General features: G+C 33.3%; 2 protein-coding genes, 1 non-coding gene and 1 pseudogene across 4 annotated transcripts; 3 read left to right on the forward strand and 1 right to left on the reverse strand.

Annotated features, from left to right (window-relative positions):
• The first annotated feature begins 754 nt into the window (after positions 1-754).
• On the forward strand, positions 755-3,953 carry LOC133031928 (probable choline kinase 2). 2 transcript variants are annotated; one of them, XM_061105711.1, is made up of 8 exons: positions 758-1,086; positions 1,222-1,636; positions 2,255-2,376; positions 2,460-2,655; positions 2,732-2,849; positions 2,973-3,020; positions 3,425-3,525; positions 3,619-3,953. In XM_061105711.1, exons 2-8 carry the CDS (start codon positions 1,283-1,285, stop codon positions 3,727-3,729), a joined length of 1,050 nt encoding a protein of 349 aa, XP_060961694.1. In that variant the 5' UTR covers positions 758-1,086; positions 1,222-1,282; the 3' UTR covers positions 3,730-3,953. The 2 variants fall into 2 exon arrangements, with proteins under 2 accessions (XP_060961695.1, XP_060961694.1); XM_061105712.1 differs by lacking the exon at positions 3,619-3,953 and having other exon boundaries at positions 755-1,086; positions 2,944-3,020; positions 3,425-3,464.
• A 985-nt stretch (positions 3,954-4,938) lies between these two features.
• TRNAG-GCC (transfer RNA glycine (anticodon GCC)) lies at positions 4,939-5,009 on the forward strand. The gene has a single exon. It is a non-coding gene; the product is annotated as a tRNA-Gly (tRNA).
• A 3-nt stretch (positions 5,010-5,012) lies between these two features.
• Positions 5,013-5,104, forward strand: LOC133032875 (small nucleolar RNA snoR114; annotated as a pseudogene).
• Positions 5,105-6,088: 984 nt separating this feature from the next.
• Positions 6,089-15,102, reverse strand: LOC133031929 (uncharacterized). The gene is made up of 10 exons (XM_061105713.1): positions 14,903-15,102; positions 14,765-14,826; positions 14,513-14,632; positions 14,315-14,414; positions 13,759-13,839; positions 13,610-13,659; positions 13,388-13,538; positions 13,241-13,297; positions 6,611-6,732; positions 6,089-6,523 (listed from the first exon to the last, which is right to left on the reverse strand). The coding sequence occupies exons 1-10, from the start codon at positions 14,915-14,917 to the stop codon at positions 6,313-6,315; spliced, it is 969 nt and encodes a 322-aa protein (XP_060961696.1). The 5' UTR covers positions 14,918-15,102; the 3' UTR covers positions 6,089-6,312.
• Between the last annotated feature and the right edge of the window lie 3,371 nt (positions 15,103-18,473).

The following is an 18,473-nucleotide window of genomic DNA, read 5'->3' on the forward strand; positions in this document are numbered from 1 at the left end:
AGGCCTAGCCTGCCTATGCCTAGGATCGGCATTGTACGTATAAGAAAAAATAATAATGCATGCAATAAAATAACTGAACCTTATTTTCAACACTTTAGACTATTTATTTATTTTTTAAAAAATTTACAAATGACTCTAAATAATTACAACATACACAATCATACAAAAGAAATTATACTAAAAAAAACTCTATTGAATATCAAACTAGATTGAGTAATTTGCGGTATAAATATAGAAATTTAATTCTCAATTATAAATAAATACTTAAGTTTAGTTTTTGACAATAATAATACTTAAGTTATAATTTTGTAACTTTTGTAGGTACCTATTTCTACATGACAATTCTTGATTGTCTCACGTTATTAAATTTTTATTTTTTTTAAAAAAAATAATTTAAATATACCAATAAAAAAATAATACATGTATTATGACTTAATATTTAATATTTAAGTACTTACAAAATTATAAAAATATTACCACTAAAAATTAAACTTAAATATTATTTATAAAAATCAAACTTAATATTTATCCCATAAATTACTCAACACATGATTACCAGAACACTTATAATTACATTTAGAAAAAAGAATTATTGCATTTTCATTACTGTCGGTCCCAAATATAAAATTAAAGAAAATATATTAGCCAGCACATATAAAAAATACACGTGTCAAACCTTTATTGCGTCATAATAATAATTAGAATTAGTCAACAAAAAAATATGTATATATCTTCGGCTATATATATGAACCCGAGTCCCGCCCCATATAGAATCTCCAGCCAGATTTTCTCTCATACAAGATTCCAACCACCACTTTCTAGGATTTCGATTCTTAACCCGAAAGAAAAACAAAATCCCATTTTCCGTACAACCTTACTGTGTTTTTCTTTATTATTCCCAATAAAGAAAATCAAGAAAGAAAAGCTTTTCCTTGGAAGGACTATATAGTTTGATTTTTCTTTTTCTTTCTAATATTTATTATTGCATGCAGCTCTATAAATTCGAACACTTTGGATAATCATCTGACTTGTAAAACACATTTCTTTGGAGTTTTGTGTTGAAACTTTCTCATTCTGACAAATTTGGTGAGTTGTATCTCTGTTTGTATTCATTTTCTCATATGGGTTCTTTGGGTTTTGTTGTTTTGTTCACTAAATTAATACGAATTTTGTACCTTTTGGCTTAAGATTTCAAGATTTCAACTTTTTTATGATATGCAGGTGAATCTAAATTAAAAATCCCATTAAGAATTGAGAAGAAAGTTTTTGTTTTTACAAAGAAATGGGTATAAAGGCAAATGGGTTTGTGAAAGGTTGTCTATCTGAGGAATTGAAGAAGCTAATTCGATCTGTGGCTTTTTCCAACTATGGTGATGTTCTTGATGATACAGATTTATTGCAGATCGTTCCTTTGAAAGGGGCTATGACTAATGAGGTTTTTCAGATAACTTGGCCAACAACACATATAGATTGTTCTAGGAAAGTATTGGTCAGAGTTTATGGTGAAGGAGTTGATGTTTTCTTCAATAGGGAAGATGAAATCCGTACCTTTGAATACATTTCCAAACACGGTCAAGGACCTCGTCTTCTTGGGAGATTCTCAGGTGGAAGGATAGAGGAGTTTATTCATGCCAGAGTATGTCAAATTCATATTATTTATGTATTTACTTGAAATTATTACTACTAATCTAGTTCTATGTATTCTTCACTCTTGATTGTTCTTTTTTAGTGGTTTAATTGTTTATGTGACCAAAATGGATATTTCATATTATATTCTTGCTTTTAAATGAAAGCAATAATGAGGTTCCATAACTACTTTTGAATTTGATTGAGTGGTTATAGTTCCAAGCACTCGAGGCTTTAGAATCTTGACCCCATATTTTTTTAGTTTGTTATTTTTGAGGTCATGTAGGTTTCTTTCTTTCTACAATAGGGAAGTGACAAAAGTTTCTTGTTTGAAATTTTTGAGTCAAACAAGTTGGAGATACTGTTGTATTTTAATATATGAAGATTGTTCTTGGATTTATGTTATTTTGTTATGAAAACAAAGAATATGAACTTGTAATTCTAGATTATGCTCTACTCTGCAGCCTATTGCCCAATCTTTATTTATTTATTTATATATATGTTTCACCTTAGATTTAAGGGTCAATCAGGATAATTAAGATCTATTGTAATTATGTGTTTCTGCAAGTAAATTGTTTGTCAATTTCCTTTTTCTTGTGTTAAGTCTTTGTATTTAAAATTCTTTCAGACTCTTTCAGCTGCTGACCTTCGTGACCCCGAAATATCTGCACTTATAGCATCTAAACTGAAAGAGTTTCACAGTATAGAGATGCCAAATTCAAAGAATGTGCATCTTTGGAACACATTGAGGTAAAATTCTTGTTCTATTCTAATTAGAGTTAATTCTTCACAGAGAATTAAAGATTCTTAATGCTTTCGTTTTTGGCTACCAGGAAATGGCTTCCTACAGCAAAGAGTTTGTGTACCGAAGAAGACACTAAAGAATTCTGCTTGAATAATCTGGAGGAGGAAATCGATATGCTCGAGAAAGAATTGTATAATGATTCTCAAGAAATTGGGTTTTGTCACAATGATTTGCAGTATGGCAACATAATGATGGATGAAGAAACGAGATTAATCACCATTATCGTAAGTATATGATTATATGCTCTTAAAGGCTGTAAAACTACTAAACTGTGATTGATTCGCCTCTTCTTGTTTCCAGGATTACGAGTACTCAAGTTACAATCCCGTCGCTTATGACATTGCAAATCATTTCTGTGAAATGGTAGCAAATTACCATTCAGATACACCTCATGTTTTGGATTATAGCAAGTATCCAGGTAACTAGCTCTTGATATATAGATTAGATCAGATGTGTTTTCTGCATATTTTGAGTTCAAGTTTTTGTTAAAGCTGCAAATTATTTAACAACAGCTGGGGTTTTCTTAATTCCAATGGCATAGATCTGGAAGAGCGCCAAAGATTTGTCCGGATGTATCTGAGCTCTGCAGGTTAGTCCATTAGTTTCTTGATAGTAATCTTAGTACCGCTATGAGGTGACACCTTAAAAATAGTTGGCGATATTCCATAGAAGTTATTATATTAAATCTTGTGAAACCTGATATTTAATTATATTAATAGTGATATGATACTATCGAGTGCTGTTTAAAATGCTCGAAGTGGGGGAACCTAATCCTAATGCTAATTTCAGCTCATAAATTCAAAGTGAAACAACAACTTTCTTGACTTTTTTGTTTGGTGTTTTTTGACATTATGTTACATTCTTATGACTAATTTCAGTCAAAGAAGTTTTTCAAATATAAAATTGGTTTCTTCTCTAAGCTTATTGACCTTTCAACCAATTTGGTAACTTGTCCCATAAGAATCCTAACAAAGGTTTTTAATTATCATGCAGGCTATGAACCTAGTGACACTGAAGTAGAACAGCTAATCAATGATGTGGAGAAATACACTTTAGCAAACCATATCTTTTGGTGCTTGTGGGGAATCATTTCAGTAAGCATTTCGGTTTCTCAGTTTTTTTCTTTTATTTCAAACCGAAAAATGACACGAACTTAACATGGGATTTCAATGACTGTTACTCTGCAGAATTATGTGAATGTAATTGACTTTGACTACATGGAGTATGCAAGACAGAGGTTTCGACAGTATCGGTTGAGGAAGCAAGAATTGCTGGGCTCGTCGGGTGTTTCTCCTTAATGGATACTTAAGAAAGGAAGCTTCCCAGTAGCCAATTTCAAGGGTTCTGATATATGATAGTGTGATAGCATAGTATGATGAGGCTTGTAAATAAAACCCACTTCTCTTTTCTGGGCAATGACTGTAAATTTGTTAAGGTTTTTTTGCAATGTTTCTATGGCATCATATGTTTTTTGTTTTGACAATATATATTATTTTATAAAAGCAATTATTATTTCAACAAATTATTTTATATTTAATAAATTCAAATTGTAAAATATTATTAAAATAATTATATACTAAGTAAAGTAGAAATCATGGTTGGAGTAAAAATAAAATGTAAAGAGCGGTATTGGAGATGGTCATAACTTTTTTTAATCTTTATTTCACTTTTGAAATAATTAAGGAAAGGGGTTTGATTAGTGCTTGAACCATATTTTTTTCTCAAAATTGAATACAGAGTTATTATGTATGACTCAAGAAATACATTAATTTCAACCAAAGTAGTCATAGGAGGGTGCGTGTGTGGAAGATTTAACTAATAATTTCAACCAAAGTAGTTATTATGTAAGATTGTAATATATAAACGCTTAGATATATAAAAAAAAAAAATACATTAATTTCTAAAAGATTTGACACAACTAAATTTCATTGACTAATAATTTTCACTTGATTTTCTTTTAGTATAGTACCATGAAAACAAAAAAGAGAAGAAAAAAAAGATGTGTTGTCTAAAAGGATAAGAAAACGTACTATATGACTCAAGAGAACATTTTTTTTAGAAATCCAAGAAAACATTCTTTTGAGTGAAGCTATTGTTATTTTTTTTACCTAACTAAATTATGCTTATTTCTCTTTTGATGAGTGGCTTTGGACTTTGGAGTAAAAGTTAGGCTTTTTTTTTTTGGGTGGTGATTAAGGATCTTGTCATTGTCCTTATCCTTTCCTACATTTTTTGTCTATAGATAATTAGATTCTTCTGCCACTTTTATTTGTTCTTTTCTTTTTTAATAATAAATCTCAAAATTTTGATTTGACTTATTTTATTTCAAAGGGTCTCATGTCTTGGTATTGATAAAAGAATAATGTTTTTTTTTTGATAGGAAGATAAAAGAATAATGTAGTCAAATGTTACAACATCATAAAAAATGGAAGTAATAATTGTTTATGAGAGGGTAAGTTTTCCAAGTTTATTATATATAAATATATAAGATGATGTTTAGACAAGAAGCACCAGTGGTCTAGTGGTAGAATAGTACCCTGCCACGGTACAGACCCGGGTTCGATTCCCGGCTGGTGCATCTGAGCTTGTGACGATTTTCAAACGCTATACGAGATAGTTGGGTCTATCTCTCTCTTCTAATTCCATAGGATGAAACGCTGCGTTTCTGAGCTCTTCTTTTGTTTTTTAATTTTATTTATTTTGAAAAAGAAAATATTATTAATTATAATGAATAGTTTTTTTTTTTTTTTAAAACTTTTCAAGCAAGAATATTATTAGTTAGTTCAGTATATGTGAGTTAGACTTTTTGACAAAGTATAAAATCGGTATATGCGTTCGAGAGATATGAGTACGATTTGATACGGAAAAATATGTACTTAGACATGACACAACACGATATGAAAACTATAAACTTAGGTACGACACAACACAACAAGTCCGAAAGCACGACATGTAAGCACGAATAGATTAACTCAAAAGTATGATACATTAAAATGTTGAATAATTTAATAATAAAATATTTATCAATTAAAATGATAGTAATATTCAAATTATAAGAATTATAATTATTTTTTATATGATTGTGTGTAACTATTATTGGAAAAAAAATATAAAAGTAACTAAAACTATAAAATAGATACATTTTCGTATTTAGCTCATTAATTATAATAAAAATACAAAGATATAGAGTACAAATTTGAGCCTATAAAAGAAAAAACGTTGGTATATTTAAAAAAAACGAGCCAACTCGAATAAAGTACGACATGAATCCGAGTACGACACGAAATTACTGTACTTGCAGACTGTACCGAGCATATCTTATAAAATTATTTGCATTGACACTAAGACGCCTCATACTTTTTTATGATAGGGTACAGTTCGACTCATATTTTTTATGGTCCAACACAACACAATCCGTATTTTTAAAATTACTAAAAATATGAACCAAATAAGCACACCACACATGTATTTACAACTATTAATACTTATTCATGTTAAATTTTAATTGAAAAAAAAAAGTATAATATAAAAGTTAATAAAAGTTAATTGTTTCTATGTAATGTGAATGCCATATATTTGAAAAGGTTAAAAATAAGTAATAACAGTTCAAATTTTCCATTAAATAATAATAATAAAAAAAAGATAAATCCAAAAAAAGCCATACAACCATGTAAATTTCACTAATTGTTAAACTTTGTTACAATTTGATTAACAACGCATCATGTGCTTTTTATATAACTTCTTATTTATTATTTTTGGCACATTTATCTTTATTATTGAACATAAACAGTCTTAAGTATTACATCAAATAAAATTCAATCTAATATGGTTTCTTAAGAAAGTTTAGTAGAAGTAAAAGGTAACAAAAAATCTAATTCTGCTTATGAAGAAATTCCAGACATGGAACGTAAATCCTCAACAATGGAGTCGATTAAAGCATGAGAGCCCTTGGTAGCTGCAAACATCAAGTGTTTAGTAGCTTCAGCTCTGTCGAAATAAAATGTGCCCGAAACCAACTTCTCTTTCGGTTGTAGAGCCAACCAGATCACTGTGTCTGCACCTTCCTCGCTTGTTCTAAGCTTTCCTGAAAATCTGCAACAACAACAAAGATAAAATTCATGTATGAATTGTGTGCACACGAGTGTGAAAAGAAAAATGAAAAGTGAATAAGTTAGTTACGATTTTGAGAAGTCGGGTAAGCTCTTGGTAACTCCTGGTGTTTCTGCCCACCCCGGATGCATTGAGTAGAATCCAATCTCTTTGTTTTTGTACATTTCAGCCCATTTCTCTGTTAATGCTACCTAATAAAAAGAAAACGGTATTAGAAAAGAAATAGGTATGATTACATTAAAGAAAACTGTTGAGTAAACTGCTAGCAAAATAAAAGAGGAACGATATTACCGAATGAAGAATTCTGGGTTGAGTCGCGGACTAAGTCGCTCTCTTTAAGACGTTCGCGGCACTGCCCAGGAGTGTGCAAGCAGTCGGAAATTGCCGGTCGTCCCCAGGATAAAACAGCCCAGTCGTTGCACTGTATCGGAACCCCACTGCACTGTAGAGCACCGTCGAATACACCCAAAAATTTGATATCGCAGATGGAATTTTAATTTTATGATAAACTGTATTTTTCTGATACGAAAAAGATATGTTTTCTTCCCATCAGTTCAATCGCATTATATAGGCGAATGGATTGAATAAACATAACGGGAAGAATAACGTTTTCTGAAGTGGGGTGAGTGGTCTTTTGAACGTGTCCCGTTAACTGATACGACTAAGTAATCAGTTTAATTAAACACGTTTCTTAATTAAATTAATAAATAAAAAATAATTATTTTATTAAATAATTTTTCTGTAAAAAATAATATTGTGTCACACCACACCAACCAACCCAACCCGGCCCGGCCCGGCTCGGATCGGACGGACGGCGCGCGCGCGCGTGTGTGGTGGGTCAAGTGTGTGTGTCCTCACCCATTCGCACAAAACTGGGTACCCCTTGGGGCCCAAACCCAAATGCCAAAGTTGCACTCTTTATACCCTTGTCAATGAGGGTTCATATCCCATGTGGGACTCTTTCCAACTCACACACACTAAGACACTTATATATTTTGTTAAAATATTCACAATATTTCCAACAATCCCCCACTTGAATTTTTAAAAAAATATTTCCATCTACTAGTATCATTCAACAATAAGATTGAGCATAAACAAAGGTATCTTTCGATTTGAACCTCTGCGTAGTGAATACGATTTAGATTTTACTAGAGTGACCGTAGTCTTGAACTCTATCTCTAACATTGTACCACGCAACAACCTTTTCAAGGGTGTAATCAAAAGCCCGTGCGTTAATGGCCATGCACGTCTATCCCAGTATAGTGAACGCTCTAGAAATTTTGCCCAAAATTTCATAGGAAGCGGCCCCACTCCCACATTCACATAGGTGAGTCTATCAAGAGTACTCCCGTAGCTCGGTACTCCACTCCACTTGGAGTATAGATCTCATTAAGAGTTTCTATTAACTCAACCTTAAATCGCTTCAGGAATTCATGCTTCTCTTTTCGTATAATTATAGCATGATCTCACTTTTATCACTTCATAACTTGTTATTACCCATTGAACCTATTTCTTGGGATCTCCAGTCTATAGGTCGGGTTGCCATTATGAGTGATTCATCAATCTAAGGGCAACAGTCCCATTCCTTTCGATGTTTTAAGGACTTTCTCTCTAGCTAAGCCTTTCGTCAAAGGATCGGCCCAAGTTATCATCAGTGCGTACATGATCCACTCTAACAGCTCCTGTTGAGAGAAACTCTCTAACAGTGCTGTGCTTACGACGTATTTGTCGTCTCTTACCGTTGTAGTAACGGTTCTGTACTTTTGCAATAGCCGCGGTACTATCGCAATGGATCAACACAGCTGGAATAGGTTTTTCCCATAAAGGAATCTCAGCTAGCAGGCTTCTCAGCCAACCTGCTTCTTCACTAGCAGTAGCTAGCGCTATCATTTCAGACTCCATTGTAGATTGAGCCAGAATAGTCTGTTTCTTAGATTTCCATGAAACAGCTCCACCAGCTATGCTAAAAATATAGCCACTGGTTGCCTTGGAGTCATCTGATAAAGTGTTCCAGTCAGCATCACTGTACCCCTCGAAGTACAAATGAAACTTTGATAATGTAATCCAAGAGTCAATGTTCTTTTCGAGGTATCTCATGACCCTCTCTATAGCATTCCAATGCTCTGCACTAGGTCTACTAGTAAACCTGCATAGTAATCCCACGACATAGGCAATGTCGGGTCTAGTACAATCAGTGGCATACCGAAGACTGCCAATGATGCTCGCATATTCAGATTGCCTTACACCATCACCAGTGTTCTTAAATAATTTTACACTGGGATCATATGGTGTACAAGCAGGTTTACAGTTAATGTAATTATATTTCTTTAAGATCTTCTCAATGTAGTGAGATTGATCCAAAGAAATTCCCTTTTCAGTCCTAGTGATCTGTATACCAAGGATTACATTCGCTTCACCTAGATCTTTCATGTCAAAATTTTCACATAGCAAAGATTTCACATTGTTCACGACATGAATATTAGATCCAAAAATTAGCAAGTCATCCACATATAAACAAATAATGGTACACACATTATTTTCAGATTTATAGTAAATGCATTTGTCACTTTCATTTACTTTAAAGCCATGTGAGATGACAAGATTATCAAATTTTTCATGCCATTGCTTAGGTGCCTGTTTCAAACCATACAAAGATTTATCTAATTTACACACTTTATGTTCTTGACCAGGAACAACAAAACCTTCAGGTTGGTCCATGTAAATCTCTTCTTCTAATTCACCATTCAAGAAAGCAGTTTTAACATCCATTTGGTGCACAACAAGATTATGAATAGCAGCAAGAGCAAAAAGCACACGAATAGATGTAATTCTAGTAACAGGTGAAAATGTATCAAAGAAATCTACATTTTCTCTTTGTCTAAACCCTTTGGCAACAAGTCGTGCCTTGTACTTTTCAACAGTACCATCGGGTCTTAATTTCTTTTTCAGAATCCACTTACAACCTATTGTCTTACAACCTGGTGGTAACACAACTAAATGCCAAGTTCCATTTGACTCAAGAGAGTCCATTTCATCATTAATAGCTTCATTCCATAAATCAGCATCTAGTGAAGTCAAGGCTTCTTGGAGGTTAGAAGGATCCTCCTCTAGAGTATATGCACAAAAATCAGAACCAAAATCTTTGGTAATTCTAGCTCTTTTACTTCTTCTAGGTTCAGTTTCTATACCCTTTTCATGCTCATTATCCCTAAAAGCAGTCATGTTACTAGATGATGCACCCCCACTATTTCTCAATTTAAATGGAAATCTATGTTCGAAAAAATCAGCATCATTAGATTCCAAAATAGTATGCGCTTTTAAATCATAAAATCTATATGCTTTACTATTAACAGCATATCCAATAAAAACACATTCATATGCTCTACTAGCCAATTTAATTCTCTTAGGATCAGGAATTCTAACATATGCCAAACAACCCCAAGTTTTAAAATATGAGAAATTGGGTTGTTTATTTTTCAAACTTTCATATGGAGAAATTTTCCTTTTAGATTTAGGAACTCTATTAAGCACATAACATACAGTTAATAAAATTTCTCCCCACCAATGAGAAGCAAAGACTCCGAATTCAATAAAATAGCAACAACAGATTCAGTAAGAGTTCTATTTTTTCTTTCAGCTTTGCCATTCATTTCAGGTGAATAAGGTGCAGTCTTATCGTGTATGATTCCATGTGAGTTATAAAATTCAATAAAAGCAGTAGAATCATATTCAGTGCCTCTATCGCTACGAAACTTCTTGATTTTTCTACTAAGTTGATTTTCAATTTCAGCCACAAAAATCTTAAACATATCAAGAGCTTCACTTTTATTTTTCATTAAATACACATAGGTAAAGTCAGAACAATCATCAATAAAAGTGATAAAGTAGCGTTTACCATTTCTAGTCAAAGTTCCATCAAGTTCACAAATATCAGAATGGATTAAATCTAGAGGCTCGGTTTCTTTTTCTAACACAGATTTATGTGGTGTTTTAGTAATCTTGGCTTGGCTACAAAATTCGCATTTTTCAAAGTCATTTAAAGATAATTTAGGAATTAGGCCTAAACTACTCATGTTCTTGATTATGCGTTTATTTACGTGACAAAGTCTAGCATGCCAAGTATTAAAAGAACACAACATATAAGCAGAAGCATTAACTTTATTGACTTGAACATTCAATTTAAACATTCCCTCAGTTGCATACCCCTTCCCCACAAATATCCCATTCTTAGTTAAAGTAAACAAATCAGCTCCTATAGTCTGAGTGAACCCCGCCTTGTTGAGAAGGTAGCCCGAGACCAAATTCTTCCTCATCTCTGGAGTGTGCATCACATCTTTTAGAATCACAGTTCTTCCAGAGGTGAAGTTCAATTCCACATTTCCAGTACCAGCAACTATAGTGGTGTGGGAGTCACCCAACAACACTTTCTGATCCTCAGTAGCAGCAACATATGTTTTAAACATATTTCTATCATAGCAGACATGGCGAGAAGCGCCGCATCTACCCACCACCCTTCGGATCCACCAATAAGGTTGATCTCCGAAATCATAGCCGTAAAAGGCGGCTTCTTCCGTCGAGTTAGCTGCGGAGCAGAACTAGGCCTGTTCTTACACTTTCGTGCCATATGACCTGGCTTGTTACAGTTGTAACACATGAACAAACCAGAGTCATTTCTATTAGGGGGTGGTTGCTGCCTGTTATTATGGTTCCTTTGATGGTTCCAATTCTGATTGTTGTTATTGGTTCGAGGTTGATTGTTGCGGTTTGGATTCGCTTTGCGATTCTGATTCTTAAAGTTTTTCCCATTGGGTTTCAGAACAGCAGTGGATCTTTTATTAGTGTTGTTGTTGTTTCCAACAACAAGCACCTCTTCCTTTTGGTCTTGTTTTCGAGCTTCCTCCTCAATTCGAAGACGAGTGATCAGACTTTCCAACGAAAACTCTTTTGTTTTATGCCTGAGAGTATTTTTAAAATCTTTCCACGAAGGGGGTAATTTATCAATCATAACAGCAACTTGAAATTGTTCATCAATAGTCATACCTTCAGAAAGAATTTCGTGAGCTATTTTCTGAAGCTCGTGAGACTGAGCTTCGACTGATTTATCATCGGTCATTTGAAACTTCAAGTAGCGGCTGACAGCGTATTTCTTTGTTCCCGCCTCCTCGGTGTCATATTTTTTCTGTAATGCTTCCCATATCTCCTTGGCAGATTTGTCAGAATTATAATAATCATACAAATCATCAGACAAACCATTCAAAATAAAATTCTTACACAGAAAATCATTCTCTACCCAAGAGTCCCTTTCCTTAACCTGCGATTCGTACTTCTCGACTTCATCCTTCTTCTCGGCAGGAGGTGGAGTCTCAGAAACAACTGGTTTCAAAACAGTAAGCACATACGCAACTTTTTTCATGGTCAGAAAGAACAACATCTTCTGTCTCCAACGTTTAAAGTGCAAACCCTCAAAACGAAAAGGCTTGTTAATATCAGCAGTAGAACCAGAACATTCATCGGTAGTAGTCATAGCAGAAAGAACGTCTTAAAATTGTTGAGTAAACTGCTAGCAAAATAAAAGAGGAACGATATTACCGAATGAAGAATTCTGGGTTGAGTCGCGGACTAAGTCGCTCTCTTTAAGACGTTCGCGGCACTGCCCAGGAGTGTGCAAGCAGTCGGAAATTGCCGGTCGTCCCCAGGATAAAACAGCCCAGTCGTTGCACTGTATCGGAACCCCACTGCACTGTAGAGCACCGTCGAATACACCCAAAAATTTGATATCGCAGAAAAAGATATGTTTTCTTCCCATCAGTTCAATCGCATTATATAGGCGAATGGATGGATTGAATAACGTTTTCTGAAGTGGGGTGAGTGGTCTTTTGAACGTGTCCCGTTAACTGATACGACTAAGTAATCAGTTTAATTAAACACGTTTCTTAATTAAATTAATAAATAAAAAATAATTATTTTATTAAATAATTTTTCTGTAAAAAATAATATTGTGTCACACCACACCAACCAACCCAACCCGGCCCGGCCCGGCTCGGATCGGACGGACGGCGCGCGCGCGCGTGTGTGGTGGGTCAAGTGTGTGTGTCCTCACCCATTCGCACAAAACTGGGTACCCCTTGGGGCCCAAACCCAAATGCCAAAGTTGCACTCTTTATACCCTTGTCAATGAGGGTTCATATCCCATGTGGGACTCTTTCCAACTCACACACACTAAGACACTTATATATTTTGTTAAAATATTCACAATATTTCCAACAAAAACTATAACGATTGCTATGTAGGTTACAGGTTGGACTCGAATGAGTAAAACTACATTCATGGCCAAAGAAAGAGTTTGTTTTTCAAAATGTCATAACCGAAATTCACATGGTCAGTTTGTCTTTGTTCCCATACAAAACACCAGCACAAGATTCTTTACTACTCTCTTGACTTTTCGGTTGAGAAGACAATGACAGTTTCATCTTCACACCCCCTTTACATCATGAGAAGTTTAATTGTTGACACAATATGCATACTGTATAGGAACACAAACTATTGAGAGATCTGGCTTTATCCTTAACTCGAAACACATTCGTCCTATAATTATCTACTGATCGAAATTTCCATTTGTTTTAACCAAAATAAATACTTCAAGCACAACCAAATAGCTAAAGAGTACCAAACTGAAATTCTATGTTTAGTTCATCAAACCTGAACACGCTTGTTTCGAGCATACTGCTCCACGCCATTAAAGTTTCCATCACTAAACTGCAAGAGCAAAATTTAATGGAAAATGTTATTAGTATCGTCGTGTTCAAATCAATTTAGTAAAACAGAATGGTTCATGAGGAAAGTTACTTGTAGATCTTTTGTCAAAGGTGCAGTGTACATTCCACCAGAAGCAACAGTAATAACCCGTGCATCAGGAACCGCTTTCTCTAGAGATGGCAGCAGCAGTTCAGTCATGGCATAAGTACCTAATACATTCACGGCAAAGTTCATCTCGTGCCTGCGAAATTTGAAAGGATCAGATTTTCAAAAGTGAAAAAAATTGTAACCAATAAAGGAATCTCTACACACCCTTCTGAGGTAATAACTCGGTTATTTTCAAGCACACCAGCATTGTTGACCTAAAAGCCATAGATTTTATCCGAGTTAGATTTCGCTTTCTTGTTAGAATTCTATGATTATTGATCAAACATAATGTGAGTTAAGTGAAAGTAAATTACCAATACATGAAGTGGTTCATTCTTCAAAGCAAATCTTGATGCAAATGACTTGATATCACTAATAGAGGAAAGATCACAAACCTTAACATCAAATAACAATTGTTGGGGTCATTTTAGTTAGTTACCATTAAAAAAAAGCTTTGATTAGTAATTATAAGAAAAAATTGCAGCATAAGTACTCAAAAGTAACCGACATAAACCGAATTATTTTAAGTAACCAATATTAATAAAATGTAATTTTCGTTCATTTTTATCAGTGCAGATTTTGTTAGTGTCTTAGAACACACATAAAGCTCAACTTCTAAATCACAAGATACATGTAGTATCTATCTTCTTTCAATAAATTTTAAAACTAAGCCATGTTACAAGTTTAAGACTCTAATAGAGTATGTACTTACAAAACTGGACGAAAGTTACAGTTTTACTAACATTAAGGTGCGCTTACAAACTAAAATTTTTGAATAGTTAAGTCACTATTTACCTTTGTTATAATAAAAGCTCTTATAAGGAACATATACAATCAATTTAAATTAAAGAAAGAATGAAAAAAAGTTACCTCTAAATGAACATTTTTGTTTCCTGTTGAAGACTTAATGTGAGATAAAGCAGCTTCCCCCCTCTCTTTATTTCGACAAACCAAATACACAGTTGCCCCACTAATAACAAAAATTGTCAAAAGAAAGAAAGTAAAGATCCTTGCTTTAATACTATAATTTGAGTTCAAATACTGTTTTGGATAATTAAGGAAAATAACCGTGAAGCAAGGCCTTGTGCAGTGGCAAAACCAATCCCAGAATTAGCTCCTGTAACTATGCAGTTTTTGCCATCTATTCTAATTTGGATGTCCTCTGCCTTGAAATTCTTTGAATGTTCACTACAAATTGAGTCAAAACTCCATTAAACAAAAATAACAAATCATACCCCAAATACTATTTAGACATTTTTACAAGCATATAAAGAGCATAATTGAAAACATTAAGTAGAGTTGGATTGGAAAGAGGCTTACATGAAACCAGATTTGGTGAAGTTGAGATACCCATATAACCCAAATGCGGTTGATCTCCATGTCTGAAGAAGAAAATTGAAGAAATGAATAAGTGGGCATCATAAATAATGCTGAAAATTTAAGAAAAAAGATGATTACTTTGAGAAGGAACATTGTGATGGGTTGTTGTTGTTGTTGTTGGTTTGGAATAAAGATTAAAATTTTGTCATCTGATCTGAAGAGAATTCATGGAAGTTCGTGCCTTGTTCTCCAAGGTCCAAGGAGGTGGATCACAGTGTAGGAGCTCCTTGAGGCTGATTTTGCGCCACGTGTAAGACTCAAATACTTTAATCTAAATAAAAGTGAAATATAACTAATAAGATTTTCTTTATTTAAATAAGATATATATATATATTCAACATTATCTTGAAATAATTATAGATGGAAAAATGATATATATAATGAATGATATTTTATAATGAATGCAATGGATGTGTTATAATTATTATTATTTTTAATTTATGTTCAACTTTCTAAATTAATGTTTTAAATATAAGTTTTGACACATAATTCATGATAATTTGTTAATATATTTTATTTTGTAGGGCTATATGGACTCAAAGAGAATACTTTCTCAGTAAAATAACCTAACTTATTCTCAAAATAATGTTAAGTGTTTCAAAAATTTAAAATGCTTTTGATTTTCGCATCGAGCTTATATTGCCATATATATATTTTTTTTATAGATAAATAAAAAGATGGCTCCAAGCTTCTCTGATTCTGTGATTAAGTATGTGCATGAGGGGAAAAAAACAAATGATAGGATCAAAAAGCTAAAATAAATTATTTTAACCTTATAAAAAGAAAACTAATTATTTAACTTATTTCACATTCATGTCATGTCAAGGTACTGCATAAGAAAAAACTGCAAAATTTAATCTAATTTATCATAATTAATTAGTCAACGTGTTGGTTAATCATATTTTGAACCATGACAAAAAAGCATTAGCTTATAAAATTTACTATTGAACCATGAAAAAGATTCAACAAAAGACAAGACAAAAATAAATCCATTATGTGTTTTACGTCAAGCAATACATGGAGTAACTCGTTAGACAACAGTAAAAGCAAGACAATAGGTGGATCAACTCATCAAGTTCTCATTGAAATAGTATTCACTCAAGGAAAAATATTTGCCATTTGTTAGTTATTAGGGGCATTCCAAAAATCTCCAAGTCCAAATATAGTTGGGATGCTAATATGCATTGGTAAGGGATCATTCTGCCTAGAGGGAAGCACATGCACAAAGAGTGGTAGACGAAGCAGAAGCGAAAATGTCAGATTGAGTAACGCAAACATCGGTGAGAACTCAGTACCCCAAAAACCTAAAGTGTCTATGAATAAGGAATTTATACGTACTGCAATAATAAATCTCATGGAGAGTTCGATCTTGTCATACGATGAACACTGGCGACATGCTTAACATATGCAAGCCGAACGGGAACTAGAATTTTTCTACCTAAAAGATCATAGTTGACTTCTTTTTCTGATCCACGCCAGCTGTTCACACACTAAGAGCATCTCTAATGGTTAAATTTCGAAAAATGTTTATTGAGGTGGAAAGCTTAACTGACAAAATATAAGGGTGCTATTGTTGGACTTTTTGTTGGAAATTATTTTACCAGGATCTTAGATCTACTCACAAGTATGTTATTTAAACACCCTAAATATGAACTTTCTAAAACGATAAATTAAACACATATAAAGTTAAGAAAACCTTACATTGATGCAGCGGAATTAATGTCTCCTTCCACTCAGATCTCTAACCCTCGAATCCTTTCTGTAGCAGAGTATAATCAAGATCTGAGCTCGAATGTCCTTCTTCTTCAAGTTTGATCCTTCACAGTCTTCCAATCTATGATTGAGTTACTGCTTTCTGTGTGTGGGCACTCACTCTTTCACTAGGGTCACAAAATTGATGAAGGAGAAAAGAGAAGAGAGAATTTCGGCCAGGTATAGAAAGTGGGGAAGGTTCAGTTTTTCTGAAGAGAGAAATTTCTGTCAGAAAGGCTTGTGAAAACTTGTAATTTGACTGAGCCATCACTTTCTATTTATAGGCAACTACTAGGTCTAGGTTTAGAATTATTTGACATTAAAATAATGAAAATATTAATTTGAAAAAACACATTAAGTGGTCGGCCATGGTGTAGTAATGGGCCTCACTTAATTTTGCAATTTTATCAAATTTTATCTCTATTTTCTCAAAAACGCCAATTTTCCAATTCTAACCTTTTAAATGCCAAAACTAATTATTTAATAACTAAAATAGATTATTAAATAATATTGTCATTTAATTTAATTATTAATTAGACATATAAAGTCCATTAATAAATAAATAAACCTAGAAAACTCTTTTCTTTACAATTTCACCCCTGCTTAGTGAAAATTCATAAAATTAGACATAGTCTAACTTTAGAATTATAATTGATCAATCACGAATCAATTAATGAGTCTTACAAGCAGAATGTTCTCAACTAGAATGGGGACCATGGATCTATATGCTGAGCTTCCAATAAGTGAACCAAATTTACCAAGTAAATTCCTACTTATTAATTCTTCGTTGAATCCACTCTTAGAACTTAGAATTGCACTCTCAGACTTATATAGAGCATATTGTATGTTCCACGATATCAATATACTATCTCATTTAACCATTGTTATAATCTTATTGTGATTTAAAGATCCTCTATATAGATGATCTACATCGAGATGGGATTTCTTTACCGTTCTCACCCCTCAATGTATTTTGCCCCTTAAAACACTTAGCTACCTGTAAATGGTGTTTAGTGATCTAATAATTAGTCAGTTAAACAAGAGCTCATCCATTTACTTCTATTTGCTAAGCTCGAAGGGAATCATCACTTGACTTCTATACACCAGTAGAAGCTATAGATTCCATATTTATGTTCAGCACTCCCACTCAATCATACTATCATGTTCCCAAAATATACGTATCACCCTGACCCGTATCACCCTGACCCAAAAGTAGGCTTAACTAATAAATCAAAGAACATGAATAACACTCTTGAGTTGAGCCCAAGCATATCAGGATTTAGATTCTTTTAATCTTAAGATCAACTACTGATATTGACTTGGAAAGATATGTGTAACGGTAAGTTTGTAATATCTTAACTTAGTTGCAATATCGGTCCAATCCAATGTATACTCCATACATTCGAAACTAGTATACTTTACTAATGTCCTGGAAAGAACATAACACTTACTCGAAGTGTAAGTATACATCATCGCTGATTATCACATTAGTGTAAATCCAATAACACTGATGAAACAGGGACCAAAACTTTTGATTCATATGATCACAATCACATTCCACTGTGTTGACGATACTGTAATTGTGAATAATCATATGATCTGGATTTAACTGATTTTATGTGTATGAATGTAATAAACATATTAAACATATTAAACCATTAGCATGTAAAATTCATGCAAACATCAATCACTTCAAATTTCTTTATTTGATAACTAATCAGATTTTAAAGAGTTTTATTTAGGGCATAAAACCCAACAAACTCCCACTTGCACTAATATAAAACAAACTGTGCAAATAAGTCAATCTGATATCTTGATCTTCAGATCAAGTGTAGTATATTTGAATCCACCCAAACTTCTGGAAACTAGTTCATAAATACACTTATGAAACATCCTT

This window comes from Cannabis sativa, chromosome X (assembly GCF_029168945.1).
Source record: "Cannabis sativa cultivar Pink pepper isolate KNU-18-1 chromosome X, ASM2916894v1, whole genome shotgun sequence".
NCBI classification, from domain to species: Eukaryota; Viridiplantae; Streptophyta; class Magnoliopsida; order Rosales; family Cannabaceae; genus Cannabis; species Cannabis sativa.

Bases quoted from the DNA above. Each gene is read 5' to 3' on its own strand.
- LOC133031928 (XM_061105711.1), top strand. From the start codon at position 1,283: ATGGGTATAAAGGCAAATGGGTTTGTGAAAGGTTGTCTATCTGAGGAA. The intron at 2,656-2,731 runs GTAAGTATATGA...TCTTGTTTCCAG, and splicing joins CGAGATTAATCACCATTATC to GATTACGAGTACTCAAGTTA. The intron at 3,526-3,618 runs GTAAGCATTTCG...GTTACTCTGCAG, and splicing joins GCTTGTGGGGAATCATTTCA to AATTATGTGAATGTAATTGA.
- LOC133031929 (XM_061105713.1), bottom strand. The intron at 14,415-14,512 runs GTTATTTTCCTT...TTTTGTTATTAG, and splicing joins GCACAAGGCCTTGCTTCACG to TGGGGCAACTGTGTATTTGG. The intron at 6,733-13,240 runs GTTTGATGAACT...TCTTTTTATTAG, and splicing joins CTCGAAACAAGCGTGTTCAG to GTAGCATTAACAGAGAAATG.